This window comes from Suricata suricatta, chromosome 11 (assembly GCF_006229205.1).
Source record: "Suricata suricatta isolate VVHF042 chromosome 11, meerkat_22Aug2017_6uvM2_HiC, whole genome shotgun sequence".
In the NCBI taxonomy this organism is placed as follows: domain Eukaryota; kingdom Metazoa; phylum Chordata; class Mammalia; order Carnivora; family Herpestidae; genus Suricata; species Suricata suricatta.
In genome coordinates, this window is record NC_043710.1 from 101278434 (window position 1) to 101297645 (window position 19212).

The following is a 19212-nucleotide window of genomic DNA, read 5'->3' on the forward strand; positions in this document are numbered from 1 at the left end:
GCCCCCCGCTTTTCACTCCGCGTTCATTTCAGACGGGCCGCTGCTCCCCACCCGCAACCCCGACACAGCCCTGTTCCACATAGAAGTTGGAGGAACGAACCCCGCTTTTCTTCCCCCAACTGCCTCCCCCTTCAGCCCTTCACGCCTTCAGAAGCAGCCTCAGCTTCCAAGCGCCGATTACTCCAACTGGGACTCTTGCCATTTGGGTAACGGTTAACAATACTGGTTTGTGTGCTCCGGGCTTTGTGATAAAGAGATGAAATCCGAATCCAGATTTAGGCAAAGTTTTCCTATTGGTTGCAAGGCTGTGTTGGAGTATCCCCAAGCCCGTGAGACGCTTATTGATTCAGATTTCTTTTTTCTTTCCTTCTGTTTTTTAAACCATCTGAGAATCGTTACAGAGACACTTGGGGCTAGTATATTTAGAAATTTGGTAAAGTTCATCAATACTTGACTCATTTCCTCGTTGAGTTTTTCCAGTGCATCTTCTAAACGGAAAACAGTGGATATGCCTCACTTTGGGCTTTCCAAGAACCACAAGAAATCGGCATTACAGCGCGCCATATGCAGATATATATGCATTTAAGTCTAAATATATTTAGGTTGCAGAAGGTATGACTTACATTTATTTAATCACACACATTTAAGTTCATTGTAACGGCAGTTTCTTCATTTTGGTGTTACCGGACTATAAACATAGTTTCACCAAGTATTTTAACATTGTCTTACTGTCTTCCCTCCCTGTTCACCTGTTTTCTTCCAATTTGGGGTTCGTATTTTACATTATCTAAACCTGTCTGAAGGTTCCCTTAAATATCAGAATGATCTAGTAACTGAAATCTAGAATTTGAAACGTTTTGAAATCTAGAATCCAACACATTGGAGTAATTTTACTTCAAGGCTGGGTTTTACTTTCAAAGTACCATCAAATTCAACCTCAGGCATCTGGTCATCACTGTCGTACTCGAACATGACAAGCAAAGTGAAATGAACTTTTTGATCAAACAACAACAAAAAGGCTGGTATTTTTAAATCTGCCTTTGATAATGAACATCTAATGAAGCTAGTTGATTAACCGTGGAAAATATTGAAGAATAGGAAACCGAAGCATGTAACATTTGTATTGTTGATGGGAGTTTTTTTAGTCACTTCCTTTTATTAAGTATTTGTTTTGATTACCAGACTAATAAAAATATTCTATTTTATATTACTGCCTTCTCAGGGAGCTAGGTTTCATGGATGAGATCTGCCAGATTGGACCCCAGGTGCTTCATGGAAATTGTGTCTTTAAAGTATTTTCCTCATTCTGCAACTGTGTTCCCTGGCCTTCGTCCTAGCAGACTGCAGCGATTTTTACATTAATTTTAATTATTGTAACAGATGTAAAAGCGTTGCTATCATTTTCTAGCTTTTTATACCCTCTCTATACCCTCTTCTAAGTTTTTATACCCCTTCTGGGCTTTTCAGTGTTGTTGTACATAAATTTGGAAGAGCTCTCTCATTCTGATTTGATAGTAGTTTTAAAGAAAGAAACGTAAGATATTAAGTAGGAGTTTTTTTTTTTTATCCTTTTAGTGTTAGAACATAGGATTGTAAATCAGCCCCCAGCTATTGCTCCCTTGACCCCAGTAAACGTTCATTCCCTCAGCAGATAATTAATTTAGTGTTGATCTAGGTGCTGTAGAAGGCCCTTGACCTCTAAACGAGGAGAGATCATGAACATCTAGAACATGATGCTGGATGAAAGGGACTAAGTGGGACAAACGAAGAATAAGAAATGCAGGTACTGTAGTGGGCAAGGCTGCAGGCCAAGTCTTAAACGTAAGACTCAAGCTGGTAGAGCTGATTGGGGGGTCCTGCCCAGGTGAATCCTGTGAGTAGAGGAAAGCAGGGCGTGTGTGGGCCAATCAGGAGCCGTGAGTGACAAACACTGTTTCAGGGTATAGTTTTTACCGGACAGAGAAATACTAAATTAGGCCAGTGAATAACAAAAGTATTACATCAGGTTTCCAAATGTAAACCAAAATGAAACCAAATTTAACATCCTGAGATTCTGGGGTTCGATCTCCAGTCTACCAAATGTAAAAAAAAAAAAAAATCTTGTGCCTTTTAAGTGCTGACGTGCCTAGTGGACCTACAACATATGAAATCCCATGACTTTACAAAGCTTGCATTTTAAGATCCACCAAAAGCCATGTTAAAATTTTTGCTGCTGTTCATGGTTGGGAGAAGTGATGAACAGTTGAATATTTTTTTTTTAATGGATTTCATCCCAGAATATATTCTAATGACTTGGAATAAAGACTTCATAGGGTAATTGAGCTATGTAAGTGAGGTAGCCTGGGACACGTGCGCCCTGCCTGGCACACAGTAGTCTTGGTACTTAATGGCATAAAGATAACTTTCCGACCTGTGATGCGGAGACATCCGCTCTCCATCCTTGCTGTGGTTTTTGTAGCTGACATCGTAACAGCTAGTCTGTATATTGTGCGCTGATGTGCCCGACACCGTGCTTATGCACTGCCTTTTTTAAAACCTTTTTTTAATGTTTTATTTTTTTGAGAGAGAGACAGCATGAGCGGGGGAGGGGCAGAGAGAAGGAGTCACAGGATCTGAAGACAGGCTCCAGGCTTGAGCTAGCAGTCAGCACAGAGCCTGATGTGGGGCTCGAACCCACGGACCGTGAGATCATGACCTGAGCCAACGTCGGACGCTTAACCGACTGAGCCACCAAGGCGCCCCCACACTGCTTTTTTTTATCCTCATTCTGCAGATGAGGAAACCCAGACACATGGTTCAAATAACTTCAACTCACACATGTGGGAAGTTGCAGAAGGGAGCCGGAACCTATGCTGTCTGACCTTAAAACCCATGCCCTTAGCCCTTGGACAGTCCTGCCTCCTCGGATTCTATTTTTACTTTGTTCCCTAAAAAGTGTGCCCTCGTGTGCACTTAGGTAGACACACATCAGTTGAAAATTAAGAGCTGCATGTAATTAGCAGTGATGGGTCCGGAAGTTAAGAGAAGTACACGAACTTACTCTCTGCAAAGTACTACAGTGTCTGGACGATATGAAATCCCTTCTGGCAGAAATAGTTTGGCGGCAGGGACTGTGTCTTGTCAGCAGATTGCCCAGGTCCCTAAGAAGACAAACCTGAAAACTGTTTTGTCTGACATGGTGAGGGTTTAAACAGCAGTGTAGTCTCACCAGAAGGCGCGAGCATTTTTTGGCAGAAACCGCAAAGGTTTTTTATGAACAGTGATTTTTATTGATTTTTACAACACTCTCTGACTATATAGTAATGTCATATACTTCATGGTAGAAGACTTAGAAAACGTAGACAAATGTAAACAAATATTTAAACCCCTATGACCCAGAGATCGTAACGACATTATGAGGGATTTCTCTCTTTAACTTTTCTGTACATTGGCAAAGGATTGTTTTACATCCTTAAAGTGAAAATAGAAAAATAATCCCCCATAAAGCCTAGCGTACTGACCGTACTTCTTAGGCTCAGTGAACTAGCCCACAAGCAGATGTCTGAAAATTCAAAGTGTTCTGCCTTCAAGGGAATTACCAACTCCCTAAGGGTGGAGAGGGAATAGTAGAAAATCCCAAGGTTGTCCTGTTTCCCTGGAACATTACCTTTTCTTCAGCTCACGCCTCGTGGTCGAGGCCTCCGCTGAGGTCTCATAGGTTTACTCTGTTGTACTTCTTAAGTTGATGACAGTAGGTAACAATTGTGCCAATCATCGTTCTAGAGGCTGTGCATGTATTAATGCATGTCCTACTGCACGGACCATAAAGGAGTATTTATGGCCTCCCCACCCCCCACGAGGAACCCAAAGCACAGTGTGGATAAATAACTGGGGGAAGTCTCACGGTTCATAATGGCAGATCCAGGGCTCTAGGTTGGGCAGGCTTATACGCTCTGCTTTACACAAATATTAAGGGCTCTGCATCCTAATACGTGTTAATAAATTTTTATGGTAATGGGAGGTTTAAACGATGTAATGGAATCCTCTTTCTTGGGGGTTTGGTTCTAAAAAGATCTTTTTGTTACACAGTTAGAGTGATAGTTTATAGAGCTTTGTATCTCACCTTCCCTTCTGCACCTGGAGGACACTCAGGATTTTCTTGTGATCTTAAAAGCATTTCATACGTTTCCTTGATAAGAACATGTCATTTAGTCCTTATTCTGTTTTGGGTAGACCTGTTCCCCCCCCCCCGAATATTTTAATACCATTTTGCTTTAGCTGAACATCCCAGTGAGATGTTTTCTGCACCTGTGCCGTTAGGATTCTTAGAAGTAATGCTAAAGACAGTAAGCTTTAAGTCTTTTGGTGGCCAAAAAGCTTTCCAGAAAGGTTGTATGGGTATGTATACCTCTTAGCAGAGACAGGGAGAGAGGTGATTTCATCATGTTTGAATGGACTCTTGACTTTTTGGGGCATCTAGGTGGCTTAGTCAGTTAAGCATCCAACTTCAGCTGAGGTCATGATCTTGCAGTTCCTGAGTTCAAGCCCCTCGTCGGACTCTGCTGATAGCTCAGAGCCTGGAGCCAGCTTCCGATTCTGTCTTCCTCGTCTCTGCCCCTCTCCTGCACTCGCTCGCTCTCTCTCCCTCAAAAATAAATATTTTAAAATTTTTTAAATAAAATTTTTGACAGTTTGCAAGATGAGCGTTGATATCTAATTTTAATGATGGCTTTTTTTCCTCCCTACGTATATTTTAAATTGCCGAAGTACTACCAGTTGGTTAAGAAAAAGCAAAGAGAGAACGAACGCCACCTGGAATCTCCTTACCCAGAAATAACTCATGTAAATATTTGGATAAATCCGCTCCTATTTTTTATTCCCATAGGTATACTTTACAGAGTTTTACTTGGGTTTTTAAGTAGAAACACAAGCATTTGATAGTCTCCTAGCTTTAGGCAAAATTATTTGCTTACTCCCCTGTGTTTTCAAAATATGATGTATTCCTCCCTAACCCTCAAATATTTGGCTATGTTTAACTGTTTGCTTCTCTTTCTTTTCTACTTTTTGCATCTCTGCTCTTCGTCTGTAAAACAGAGAATACTACCTAGAGCATAGATTTGTCATAACTATATACTAGTAATACAAAGTGTTGGTAACGGTATCTTATACATGTCTGTGATTTTTTTTTTCTAATCTTATTTTAGTTTCCCTGAGGGCAAGGACTCTGGTCTATATTGTTCTAACCAAACTCTTGGTACAATCCTTGGCACCTAGTAGATATTTCATGAATGTGTTTTTATTATCCAAGGGCCACATAGTACTGAAAATGAATCTGCTCATGTGGGTAGGATGAACAAAAGCCTGTGGATGGTGAAGAGATGGTCATAATAATTGATTGGGAGCAAATAAGATAATTGGAACTCAAACTGTAAAAATTAACTTAGAAGAATGATGTGGTTTCTTGAGGGGCTGTACACATTTACCTTCAAAGAATGTAATTAACCTTATCTACCCCACTGAGCAAGGGAAGGATATTATAAAAGTGAGTTTTGTAAAACATTTATTTTTAAAGTGTTCTGAGAGCAAAATGTTTAAACGATTTTAAATGGATGATTTTATATGCACAGTATCGTTTTCTACCTTCAAATAACATGCAGCTTATGATTTCACTTGTTGTGAAATCGAATTGTAGCTAGCATTTATTGGGCACTAACTCTGTGCCAGGCACCGGTATTAAGCTCTTTACTTACGTTATCTGACTTAGTTTCACCTCTGTCCTGTTAGATTGAGACTGTTGTTTTGCCTGGCTTCTAGGTGGTGCAACTGAGGCTAGAGATGCTCATTAACTTGGCCAGGGGTATCCAGATTTCTGGCTTAACCCCAAGTAAATGGCAATACTTGTTCATGTTGTTGTTGTTGTTAAGACGGTGGGGGCAGCAGGACCGCATGATGTAAACTGATTTCTATCAGGGAGTTGTTCTTCTTGATGTTAGCTGTTCCTTGCCAACACTGTCACTCCCTCCCTCTAGGCTGCTGTGGACTCTGAAACTGAATGACAGCAGCTAATAATGTGTCGGAAATAAGCGTCTTGGCACTGACGAAAGGCCTGTATAAGGCCCAGGTAGTCTGGGTTAGACAACTCAAAGGTGACGCTGCACAGAGACAGCAGGTGGGACCTGGGCTTGCATCTCAGCTCTGCCCTTCCCACGCTGTGACCTTAGGCAAACCTCAGTTTCCCTTTGACTTTTCTCACCCATCAGACTTGTGGACTTTGCACAGTTGTTTTCACTGAATCAAGATCATGAGCGCGGAAGTGTGCCAGGCACTCGGTATTATTAGAAAATGATTTAGCTGTATCCATTGATTTGATTGGACAGAGATTTTGTTTTGTTTTCCTGTCTCCTTATTCACAGGCTCTTAATCGTGTCCTGAGTAATTGGGATTTCCAGATAGGAAAGCCCTGTAACGTCGAGTTTGCTGTTCTTGCTTTTAATATGTCAGTTTATATTTTAGATTTTCCAAAGAGTTTTCAAATCTATTACTTCATGTTTTTTAGGGTGAAGCTAAAATTAGTTTTTGTTCTTTGTTCTTCGTCATCTGTACTCATTTACTATTCAAAATTATGTGGGCTTATTTTTATCCTTATTCTGTGACTTAGTCTGTTGCATATCTTGGCTTTTACTTTATAATCATTTTTATTGTGTTTACAGGGAGCAGGCTCCCCGTATAATTGAGGCTTTCTCCTCATCGACTTAACCATTTTTGTTCGACCTTTCAATTGTCATTTTTGTTAATTGCCTCACTGGTGTGGTGATCTATATTAGATACTTTCTGGAATTTTGCTGTAATTTTAAATGATGAGTACAAACTCAAAAAGCTTAAAATGTGCAGTAAATTATCTATGTTGATAAAGTAGGTATTTCTGTTTTTGCTAAGATAGAAAAGTACCTTAAGTAACATAAAAGTCGTGGGCATAAAAGTATGTTAAAACTGGCAATATAGTGCATAGGAAGAAACACTTTTAAGCAGCAGAAATATTTTCTAAACTGCATTTCTGTTATTTTGATGACTTTATCTTTTAAAATTAAATTTTGAGTTTAGTTAACACCTTCACTTTATCACTTTTTTTAGAATATAGAAAAAATCTGAAATACTGAAAATCATCTGTAATTATCACTTAGAGATCATTTTGGTGTCAGTGTTTTCATTTTAAAACTTTTGGCCATCACATGTATAGGTGTGCATATCACTCTCCCTTCAGTGTGTTCTCTTGTGCCGTTAAATATCTTTTAAAATAATTATTTTTCTCTTTATTGACTTAATGGTATTCATCGTACTCAACTACTACATGTTAATCAAGTTTGTATCATTGAATAGAGTATGACCAGTCTTCTATATTGTTGTAAATGACAGTGTGATAAGTGTTCATGTATACTGATGCTTGTACACATTGATTCTGTTCTTTTTAATGTTTTTATTTATTTTTGAGAGACAATGAACTAGCAGGGTAGGGGCAGAGAGAGAGGGAGAAGAATCTAGGCTTTGGGCTGTCAGCACAGAGCCTGACGTGGGGCTCAATCTTGTAAACTAAGAGATCATGACCTGAGCTGAAGTTAGATGTTTAACTGACTGAGCCACCCCGGCACTCTTGATTCTGTTCTTCACAAATTCCTAGATGTCTTCATGAAAATTGCACCAATGTAAAATCTTATTGGCAGTGTGTATGTCCATTCTTTGCACCTGTTACCATTTTCCCACATAGCCTAGATTTTTTACTTTGATAGACAAGAATGGGCTTAATAGTGTTAAGAAGCTCATCCTTGAGAGGTAGAGAGACTGAGTTCAAGTTCCTTTTCTGACACATACTGGCTGTGTGATCTTGGACAGTTTTCTTAGAATTTCCCAAAGCTTTAGTTTTTTTTTTTCCTCTGTAAAATTGTGATAGTGGTACCAATAATCATGGTACTACCCTATAATATTATGGTTGTAGAGATTAACAGATGATGTGTGTTGAAGCGTATATCCTTGAAAGATGTTAGCTGTCATTATTTATTATAATGAGATTTCCCATGATTGTATTTTATAATTTGATATACCTCTATTTTATATCTGGCCATAGCTGGTATAAAGGAAAGCTATTCATTTTTAAATAACCATTTAGCTACCTTACTGAACTCTTTAATGTACTCTTCACTAAATTTTATTACTTAGTTCCAACACCTTTTCAGTTTGAGTCTCTTGATTTTTCAGAATATATAATGGTGATACAATATTTTTTTCAATACTTCAGTTCTACCTTTTCTTCTTGTATTGCATTGGTTGAAACTAGAGAACAGTGTTGATGAATAGCAGGCATTTGTTGATGAATTGGGCTTATTTCTGATTTTAATGCGACTTCCTCTCTGGTATTTCACTTCTTAAATATCAGTGGCTGTTGTTTTCATGTGGAGGTGTCCCCTACTCATATACACATGTTCCTGCAAATAACCATAAAAGTCACATGGGAGAAACTTGAAAATAGATATTTAATGGGAGGATCCCCTTAAATTAGTAAATCCATAAGTGTCTGTATTAGGCATATCTTCAAAAATATTTTTTCAGTGTTTAATTCATATTCTCTTCCTCTTTATTGAACATGCAGTTTAAGTAAATCTTAAATGTCAAAAAGGTTGAAATCTTACTGCTTTCAGCGTGCTTAATGATTTGATCCTTGTCTCCATGATACATACTTCAAGACCTCTTGTTTTCACCATTGTCCACTCTTCTGATATTTGTAAAATAGTAGTAAAAATTAATGAAACAATTTTGCCCCTGGAATAGAACCTTTTATTCAAATGAAGTCTTAGGATCGGGGTCCCATGGTCCTTAGTGAGCCTCTGAGGCGTCTTTCAGAACACTCCTTGACAACTTCTTCCTCTCCAAAAGAGTCAAGTAACTTACAAATCCCCAAAATGGACAATGTGACTAAACTGGCATTTTCAGAAGTTAGCAGGAAAACTGCCTCATGCTCTCATGAGTTTTTTATTAGATTTTATACTGCAGTCCTAATTTAGCATGCTTAAAACGACGATTAAGTATGGCGATATGTGCTACTCTAAAAATACGGTATTCCCAAATCTAGGTAGCATCTTTCTGTCATTAGGTTCCTGAAATTTTTGTCCTGGAGTCTCTTCTTTTTTCTACGTTCTTCCATCAATCCATGATTGGATTTTAAATCCCATCAGTAGGCTGCGGACTGCTGACGTCCTAGCTGGCTTTTATGCACGTGTCTTGGGACAGCTCCATTGGGAGAGCTACTGGTATCTGAAATGAAAAATCATCTAAGACAATTTTTATTCTTCCAGATATGTCTGTTTCCACCCTTTTCCCACTTGAGTGTCATTCATTACCTTCTCAGCTGCTCAGACCAGAAATCTACCAAGTTCCTGATTGCCCAGGTCCCTCTTTCCTCTTCCACAAGCAAGCCAGTGCATGAACCTTTAATCCATACAATTGCAATGAAGTGAATTAACAAGGTTGTTCAATATCAGACATAGCTATCGTCGTAGAATAAGATGTACCTGGGCAATGTGTGCTGTGACAACTTGAATATGCTATGCAATTCACCTGACGTGCAGAACTTCTGTGGATAGTGGAAGTGGGATTATGCATATGTTTGGTTAGTTTTTGTGCCATTTTTGTTAGGTTTCGTCAACAGAATTATATTAGACTCTTAAACCAGCTGCATGCTCTCCATGTTCTCCAGGGCCCTCAAATAAGTAATTAAGTGAAGCTGGATGCTTTGAGGTTTTGCTAGAACACGCCCATGGAACCTGTAGGCCCAGCAGCCTTCATCAGGAATGGAGTAGCCAGTAGAAATCTCTCACAGCGTTCAATTTCTTCCATGGTTATTGACACTCATAACCTTTTTTTAAGTCAGCTTTAATGATGAATTGTTAATTTATTGGCATGAAGATTTCTGGGAAAAATCTTTCCATCCCTGTGGACATCGCATTTGTAACATTCTGTATCTTGGTCACGGTTTCAGGGGGCTTGGCATCCATTCGTGCACTCAGAACTAGCCCCTCCTTAACCAGTTTTATTTTTCCCTTTTTGCTTCCAAATTTCTTTGTGCTATTAATTTTATTCCTCTGTTCAACTGTATTTGGTCTGCTTGCTCATTTTAACCTTTCCAGTTTAAATCTCTAATTCATTCATTGCTTGTTTTCTATTAAAAACACTTGTACCATTAATTTTCCTTTGAGTTTCAGTCTGGTCATGCCCCAGAAGTTATAATTTTATTTTTATTTTTCTTTAACTAGAGTTATTTGGAAGAGGTTCTTAATTTATAGATGATTGATTTTAAAGTCTGTGTTTGGCCCTGTGCGACTCACTCCTCTCTCTGTATGGTGGTCAGAGTGTACTTCTCTTGTCCAGGTCTGGATTTGTACTAAATGCCTTAAAGAAGGTGGTCTCGTGTCCATGTCTCTCTGTAGCTCAGCTTCGAAGTCAGGCAGCCTGTGGTGAATTACGGTGCCAGTACTTGAGATAAGGACTTAGCATTGTCAGTGCTTCAGGACTAATGGTCGCGGGAAGTTAATGCCGTCATCATCATTGAGGGCCTGTGGGTGAGAGTGGTGCATCTAATGTTTTGGATTTTCGGGGCTTTCTGTCATCTCTGTGTTAACTTCCAAAATAAGCTGGTTTCCCGGTTTGTTTTAAAAGTGTTTGAGTGCTTAAATGAAGCTCCTCTGCTCCTAGATCTCCACACTTCTTGGCCCTGGTGCCGTCCCCTCCTACGTGCTTTCTAGGATGTTCTGGGGGTAGGAGTTGAGCAAGCGCCTGTGGTTTTTCCACAGCCCCTCCCGCTGTCCCTCTCAAGAGTGTAAAGCTTTGGAAAGAAAAATAAACTGTTCTTTCCTGACCTGTTTATGGATGGGCTGGATAAAGTGGCCGAGAGAAATAGCAGAATTACATAAATTACTCCACGTTCTTGAAATTGGGGAGTGGTGGCGATTCTAGTGGCTCCTGTGAGAAAATTAACAAATCACTCTGTTTCTGAAGAAGAAAATGCTTCAAACAGATGCCGTTTTATTTCCCAGTACGCTCCCTGCTGACCAGTGTGCTCTGAGGTCCGCTTGCATTTCGGGGAGAGCCGCTGATTGGTCCCCACGTCACACTCCTCCCCCCTGGAGAAAGATCGGGAACAGGGAACCAGAGCCCGCCACTGTCTGTACGCCGTCCACAGAGAACAGACATTTTCTGTGCCGAGACCGACCCCAACCTCAGAGCGCAGGTAGCGCGGCGGAAGTATGATAGTGAAGAAATACTGGGAATCCGCTGCCAAGAAGGCTCGCAGAAGCGCTGGGTGGAGGTGGGCAGCCTGGGCGGCGGGGAAGCACGTGCCCCGCTGGCAGCCGGGCCTGGAGACCCCCGTGCCGCTGGGGCATCTGATGGAAGGCGCGGCGGGGCTGCTGGGTGACGGCCAGCAGCCAGGATGCCAGCTTGGCAAGCGCGCTGCCGGGTGCAAGTCTCGGGCCGAGCGCTCCTCGAACCGCAGGTGGATCGGCAGTGTCTATTTCTCCCCGTGGTAGCAACGAGCGCTTCCGTTCTGTGTGCATTTCAGTAGGCGGGGCACTTCTTCATGGATCAACGCCTAATCCAAGCGGGACAGTTCACGGATTCATATTTGATCAGAATAATTTTTCTTCTCACCTTTTGCTAGCCTCTTACACAATTTCATGTGTATAAGCGCTGAAATAATCCGAACCGGAAGGTAAGATAAAAAGAGGAGTTCCTTATTTTAGAAATACTAGCTCAAAAGACTGCTGAATTTGTGTACTTGCCAAATCTTGGCTTCCCAGTAAAGTAGCATTTTGTTTATCAAAGCAAACAAGGTTTGGAGTCTCTTGGAAGAGTGAGGAAGGGGGTGAACCGACCCTGCCCTCCCTGCACCCCCCTTTTCTCCATGCACGTGGGTGCACACGTGAGCAGGGAGGTGGAGAGGTGCGGGGGCAGGGAAGGGGGACTGGGACCGCCGTGTGCTTGGCTGTCACGTTTCACAGGCTTTCATCAGCTTCCCTGTCTAAGTAGTCATTTGCTCTAACAAGCTGTACTTTTGATATTCATTGCCCTTTCACCCCGTCCTCCAGAATCCTCACTTAGACGTCTGGGGACTCCTTCAATCACATCAGCCTCCTGGTGTCCTCACTGATCTTGTCTTTGGGAGTTGGGGGTTTGGGTGGAGGAGGGACTGAAGCAGCAATACAGGGGAGTCTGTAGGCGCAGCGCTAAGCCTCAGGTATGTGAGGGTGGAGGAAGAGGGTGGAAGATGAGTAGAAAAGGAGGCAGGAGAGCAACGAAAACGAGCCCCCTGCTCCTGAGTTTCTTGCCAGGAGAGGCTTCTTTCTCTTGCCCCTGGCAGTACTGACCCCCTGGGTTTTGGAGGCAGAGGCAGGTGATGCTGACAGACCTGTGGGGGTGCTCATTCACTTGTACACAGATGAGTGCACGCTTTTTCTCTCTGCCCCACTGACTCCCTTCTTCTGCCTTACACTTCTTAGAGAAGAAAGCTCCTCCTTCTCTAACACTTCCCCCACAGTCTCTTTCTCCATCTTATTCCTTTCCTGCCAGACTTCTAAAAGCATCCGTGTGCTGTCCTTTCCTCTTCTCACACTCGAGCTAGGAGTTTTACCCTGCACCCAGCAGTTCCCCGGGAGACCCATGAGCAGAACATGGGCCTTTTGTCATGTCAGGCGGGAAGAAACTTACATCTTTATATTCCTAGATCTCCTATATTTCTGATTGATACTCAGCGTTTCGCTCGATTATGAACACAAGCAATAAACACAGTATCAAGAACAGCATACCTGACTTTGTCACCCTTAGAAATTGCAAGTGTGTCCCTGTCTGTCACAGTTGAGGTAGTTACTCTGAAATGCCATTTTCACTGTTAACTACTTCAAAATCTCGGTCATTATCAGGTCTGCTGCTGCATCTTGTTCTTTGTGATGCTGTATTTAACAGCATTTCTTTGAAAAGAGGTCTGTAGACTTTAGTAGCCCACGAAGGGGATGTCTGGCACACTGGGTAAAAATGTCTGCTCCGTCTCCTGGAAGTAGCTCCCTGCGAGGCCGCTAACTGCCTTTACCCAGTGTCCTTAGCCAATTTGCAGGGGATTTGTGTCATTCAATGCAGTTGAATACATTTTTAACGTTTTTATTTTACTTCTTTTTGGTCTAGAGCCATTGGCTCTAATTTAGATAATATATTCTATTTGTTTCTTTTTATTTTTTTCCTGTGTAACTTAAGATACCTGTCACCTTTTGCTTGGACTATTATGATAATTCTTCTTTGAATTTCTTTTACCCTCCTCAAAACCAGTGCAGCTGGAGTTGTCCTAAAATGTAATTAGAAACATGTCGTTCATGTTGACAGAAAACTTCAGGGGTTCCCCATTAACTTTATCTAATGTGGGAAGAAATATACCATTCTCATTTTAAAAAATGTAATTCCAGTATAGTTAACATATGGTGTAGTATTCATTTCAGGTACAATCTAGTGATTCAACACTTCCAAACATCACCCAGTGCTCGGCACAAGTGCATCCTTAACCCCCATCCCGTGTTTCACCCCCCCCCCAATGCCACCATCTACCTCCTGTCTGGTAACCATCAGTTTGTTATCCATAGTTAATGAGTCTGTTTCTTGGTTTGTCTCTTATTTTTCCTTTTTTATTTGTTTTGTTTCTTTGTTTTTTAATTTAAAAACTTTTTAATGTTTCTTGTGGGCGGGGGAGGGGCAGAGAGAGAGTGAGACACAGAATCCAAAGCAGGCTTCAGGCTCTGAGCTGTCAGCACAGAGCCCAATGCAGGACTCAAACCCATGGCTGTAAGATCATGACCTGAGCCAGAGTCAGATGCTCCAGTCCGACCATGTCGGGGCCCCCAGGCGCCCCCATTTGTTTTGTCTTAATTCCGCATATGAGTGACATCATTCAGTATTTCTTTCTCTAACTTACTTTGCATAGTATTTTACTCTCCAGCTGCATCCATGTTGTTGCAAATGACCAGATTTCATTTTTCTTCATTCTTGAGTAATACTCCAGTGTGTGTGTGTGTGTGTGTGTGTGTGTGTGTGTGTGTGTGTCCCATCTTTATTCATCAGTAAATGGACACTTGAGCACTTCTCATAATTAGGCTATTGTTGATGTTGCTGTAAACATAGGGATACGTGTATCCCTTTAATTGGCATTTTTGTATTTTGGGGGGTAAATACCCAGTAATGCAGTTAGTGGATTGTAGGGTAGTTCTGCTTTTAACTTTTGAGGTACCTCCATTTGTTTTCTGCAGTGGGGTACCCGCTTACATTCCCACCATTGGTACGTGAGGGTTCCTTTTTCTCCACATCGCCATCAACACTTGCTGTTTGTGTTTTTCATTTTAGCCATTCTGACGGGTGAAGTAATATCTCATTGTAGTTTTGATTTGTATTTCCCTGATGGTCAGTGATGTTGAGCATCTTTTCATGTGTCTGTTGGCCATCTGGACATCTTACTTGGAGAAATATCTATTCATGACTTCTGCCCGTTTTTTAATTGGATTATTTGGTTTTGGGGTATTGAGTTGCATAAATTCTTCATGTATTTTCGATACTAACCCCCTATCAGGTATGTCATTTGCAAATAGTTCCTCCCATTCAGTCCCGGTTGTCTTTTAGTTTCCTTCTCTCTGCAGAAGCCGTTTATTTTGATGTAGTCCCTATAGTTTATTTCACTTATGTCCCTTGACTGAAGAGACACATGTGGGAAATGTTGCTCCGGCCCGTGTCCTAGATGTTCCTACCTGTGCTCCCTACCATTCTCTTGTTAAAAAAAAAACCATTAAATAGTTTCCCAGTACCAACGCTGAAACTCTAGTATGGCCTCTTTCTAGCCTCTTCTACGGCAGTAGAATTAATCACAGCAGTATTAATCACAGTGTTGTGCATATTTTATTATATCTCACATCTCTGGGCCTCTGATCCTGCTCTCTGGGCAAAAATCCTTTCTGCCCAGCCTTCCCTTTCCCCCCTCCATCCTCCAGCCATGAACACCTCCACCCTAGGCTGTATGGGACTGTGTCAGCACCTTCTGTCTGTCCTCACCTCTCAGAACCTTCTCAAATCATAGCCAAGGCCCTGGTCTCTTATACTGTTAATCTGTTAATAGCATTGATTTTGACATACCCTGTACGGCACAGATGTTCATTGATTTGGTTTCCCTAGGACCGTTTTATATCCCTTGGAGAGCACTTGTGTGATATCGTCTCTCCACTCCGCGGTATCCCTTTTTCAGCAGGCTTTAAATACATGCCTGTTGAGTGGGCCCATGGACTCGGGAGCCCTGATTTATGCTCTCATGGAGCGTGGTTGGTTCTCTCGGACGGTGCTGTTTCTCTGCCTTTCATCAGACCATTCCTTCTTAAGTGTCCAAATGAAATGCGATTGAGCTGACTTCTATAAAAATGCCCTAAGAACCGAGGCACTCCATAATGAATGATGTTACTATCAATAAAATTCTTGTCCTAGGAATCTTTTCTTTTCATAAAAGATTTTTTAAATAGCCATTATTTAAGGGGAAAATGATCACAGCTCTGAATTTTCAATAGCTAATAACTTCTCAGCCTTAGGAGAAAGCTAACTCCAAAAAGAGTAGCAATTTATTACTTTAGGAAAGATCTGTGGCTATAAATTAAAATGTTAATGAAATTATATTATGAGCGAGGTGGGAGGGGAGAGCTGCGCCTTGTCTAGAGCCATTTATTTCACAGCCCGCTATCTAAATTGTTAAACTGGAGGAAATGTTTACTTGTATCCTACAAGAAAAAATCCTAGTTTCCTTTCAAGGGCCTCTCATTATTTCCTTCTAATTATGCTTCTGTTTTCTCGCTCATCCGTTTGCTCGTGCCCACCATCAAACCAGTGGTTTCTTCCGACTCACTGGCCCCCCGACCACTTGGATCGGCCTGTCCCCTCTCGGCTGTCTGTCAGCATCTTCTCATTATTTTCTCTGGCTGAGGTAGCATGACCTTCACATTGTCAGCTTTTCTTACAAAAAAGCTTGGGTATGTTTGGCTTTTCCACACTAAATGTTATTCCACTTTCCTTCTGGGAAACATTGCTCTAAATTGCTAATTTAACCAGATTCATACAGTAAGATTGTGAACAAAGGTGTAACATGGGGTATTTGAACCCCTAAGTGGTTTGAAGTCTGGGTTGTGGAAACCCGTGGTGATAACGGCTAGAGGGATACCGTTTGTAGCCCTTGCATATTCTTTCTAGTCACTAGGAAAGAGAACTTTTAGAATTACCTCACTGGAAACCTGAAATAATGGAAATCAGGTTTGCTATTTTTTTGTTGTTGTTGTACATCGTCACTTTCTGCATACTTTTTAGATAACGTTTACAATGTGCCAAACACTGTCCTAAGCCACTGTGTAGTATACTAACTCGTTTAAAATGATAACAACCCTGTGCTGATGGTGTTATTATCTGCATTTTCTAGTTAATGAAATGGAGACACAGTAATTACATAACTTGTCCAGGTTACTCATTTGTTGGAAGAGGGCATGCTATGGCATTGGTTTTTAAATTCATAAGTTATGTTATCAACCTCTTTTCTTTGGACCCCATGATGGAGTACACTCTTCACTGGGATTGATAGTAAAGGTTCAGGGACATGTTTCAGAAGAGCACTAAATCAGATCAGAGCACTAAATGATGGTGCCTCTGTAGGAAAGCCTGGCCCAGTCTAGTCCGGCGCTCTTTGGTACTCTGACCGTATCCCTTTGCTAATAGCAAAATTGTGGTGCCCAAATATGGCAAAGCAAATACACTAAGGAAGGTGACAACACCATCTTATTATTGATATGAAAAATATCTGGGAAATAAAAGCATATATAATCCTCTCAAAATGTAATTGTTTCTAGATTAGTCTATTAATACAATTCATGTTAGTAAACCAAAGAAAAACATATGATCACCTTAACACATGAGTGTGATCCACACTCCTGATTTTTTTCCCTAAATTTTTCATGTAGGAGGAAAATGTATTTCTACAAGTGATTTTTTAAAGGCTCTATATAGTGTGATGTGTGTGTATATATATATATCTGTATATAAACAAATAATTGCATATAGCTAACACTTCCTGAGTGATTGCTATGTGCCTGACCCCAATGCAAGTGTTCTGTTTTACCTCATTTAAGTTTCAAAGCAACCATATTACATCTTTTTTTGTTTTTTGTTTTTCTGCTATTGAAAAAAATGAGGTCTGGGGAGGTAATTACGCCCAAGTGAGGTATATACGTGTCATATATCCACATGTGTATATGCCACCTAGCCGGCAGTCTGTGAAAACACTTACTAATAAACTTCTAGAGACATTCCCATCCATATTGGGGAAAAGCACAAAATAGCCGTTGTTATGTAGTAATGCGGTGTCGTTAGACACAAGTGTGGAGTAAGAGATGGAAACATTGCTAAGAAAGAGGCCGTCTGATGATTTTACGTGATTATACGTGTCTGGAAATCCTCAGAGCCCCAGAGAAGCACTGATGGAAACATGCAGAGTTCACGGACATAGCTCGTTCACTTAGTTCAATTTTGGGAATAAAATAATATTTTAGACATCAACAATAACTATTCAGTAAATATAATGAGAGAAGAAGAAAACCTTCATTCACAGCAGCAAGAACAAAAGCAAAGTATTTGAAGACAGCCTTAGTAAAAAGTTTCTTTTGTGAAGAAATTAATTTTTTTACAGAAGTATAATTTACAGTCAGTATCATATGAATATTAGGTGTACGTCATAGTGGTTCACTATGTTCATATATGGCAAGATGACCCCAGCCTTCCTGCCTCTGGTAACCACCAGCTTGTTTCCTGTATCTCTGAGTCTATTTCTGTTTTGTTCATTTGTTTTTTATATTCCATATATCAGTGAAATCCTGTGGTACATAGCTTTTTCTGACTTATTTCACTTAGCATAATCCCTATAGGTTCATCCATGTTGTTGCAGATGGCAAGATCTCATTCTTGCTTATGGCTGAGTGGTGAGTGTGTGTGTGTGTGTGTGTGTACACATACCCAATCATTCTGGATTAAACAGTTTAAAAAAAAAAACAGTACTTTTTAAGGAAGTATTATCACAGCACAATCTCCCTCAAATTACCAACAGCTCTTTGGTTAAAATTTGTCAAAACAGTTCTAAAATATCTGCATGTACATGTCAAACTAGCCAGGAAAAAGAAAAGATGAAAATGAGAAAAATGTAACCAGAGCCCCTGGGTGGTTCAGTCAGTTAAGTGGCCAACTCCTGATCTCAGCTCAGGTCTTGATCTCAGGGTCGTGAGTTCAAGCCCCACCTTGAGCTGTGTGCGGGGCATGAAGCCTGCTTAAAAACGTAATGATGGAAGACTTGTACATGCAAGGTCCCCAATACACTGTCAGTCTCCAGTCTTCATATATGGTAAGAAATAGAAAAAGATCAATGGAATGGAATTAGTAGTGTAGAAGTAAGCCCAAGTTTACAGTAGCTTATTATAAAACAGGGTCCTGTCACTCCCATCTCAGATTAAAACCCAGGGCCTTAGTGTGACCTACAGCCTTGCTTGTCACCATAGTGTCTGTGGGCCAACAGCAATGTCCTCAACTGTGAGCTTGTTAGACTGCAGAACCTCGGACCCCTCCCCAGACTTTGTGAATCAGATTCTTGAAGACGTTCATGGTGCAAATGCTGTGTACAGTCTACGAGGCACTGCCCCTTAGAGCTCCACGTGACCTGGCTTCTTTGGCAGCTACCTTTCCATCCTCATCTTCTGATGCCTCCAGTCACTTGCCACCAGTCCCACTGGCTGTGTTGCTGTTCCATGAACACACTGTCTTGTCAGGCCTTTGTACCTCCCTCCTCCTGTACACGTTTTCTTCAGTGTCTGTGCAAATACCACCTTAATCAGAGAAGCCTTCCCTGACTCCGTTTCTTTACAGTGTTTTCCATCACCTGATATTTATGTATTGTATGTACTCTCTCTCTCCCCCCAGCCATACTACACGGTAAGCTTGGGGAGAGAAAGGGGCTTCCTTCATTCCTGCTGTCTCCCCAGCACCTGCACCAAGGAGGTGCTCAATTGCTGAGTGAAACAGGTATTACAGACACCAGTCCTAAAGGTTCTGGGGGAGAGGGTGAAATGACCCTCAGCTCTTGTTTCTCACTGC

At 41.1% G+C, this 19212-nt stretch overlaps 1 protein-coding gene across 5 annotated transcripts in view; it reads left to right on the plus strand.

Moving 5' to 3' along the window:
- ZC3H12C (zinc finger CCCH-type containing 12C) overlaps nt 1–19212 on the plus strand; it is a 78026-nt gene that overhangs the window by 4776 nt on the left and 54038 nt on the right. The window contains exons 1-2 of one of the 5 annotated variants that reach the window (XM_029956395.1): nt 1665–1783; nt 4747–4821. The exons of 2 other annotated variants lie outside the window; for them this stretch is intronic. In XM_029956395.1, the coding sequence (XP_029812255.1) occupies nt 1778–1783; nt 4747–4821 (81 nt within the window). In that variant the 5' untranslated portion in view covers nt 1665–1777. Of the gene's footprint in view, nt 1–1664; nt 1784–4687; nt 4822–11450; nt 11735–19212 lie in introns of those variants that run through there. 2 more of the 5 variants (XM_029956394.1, XM_029956397.1) reach the window with 2 other exon arrangements.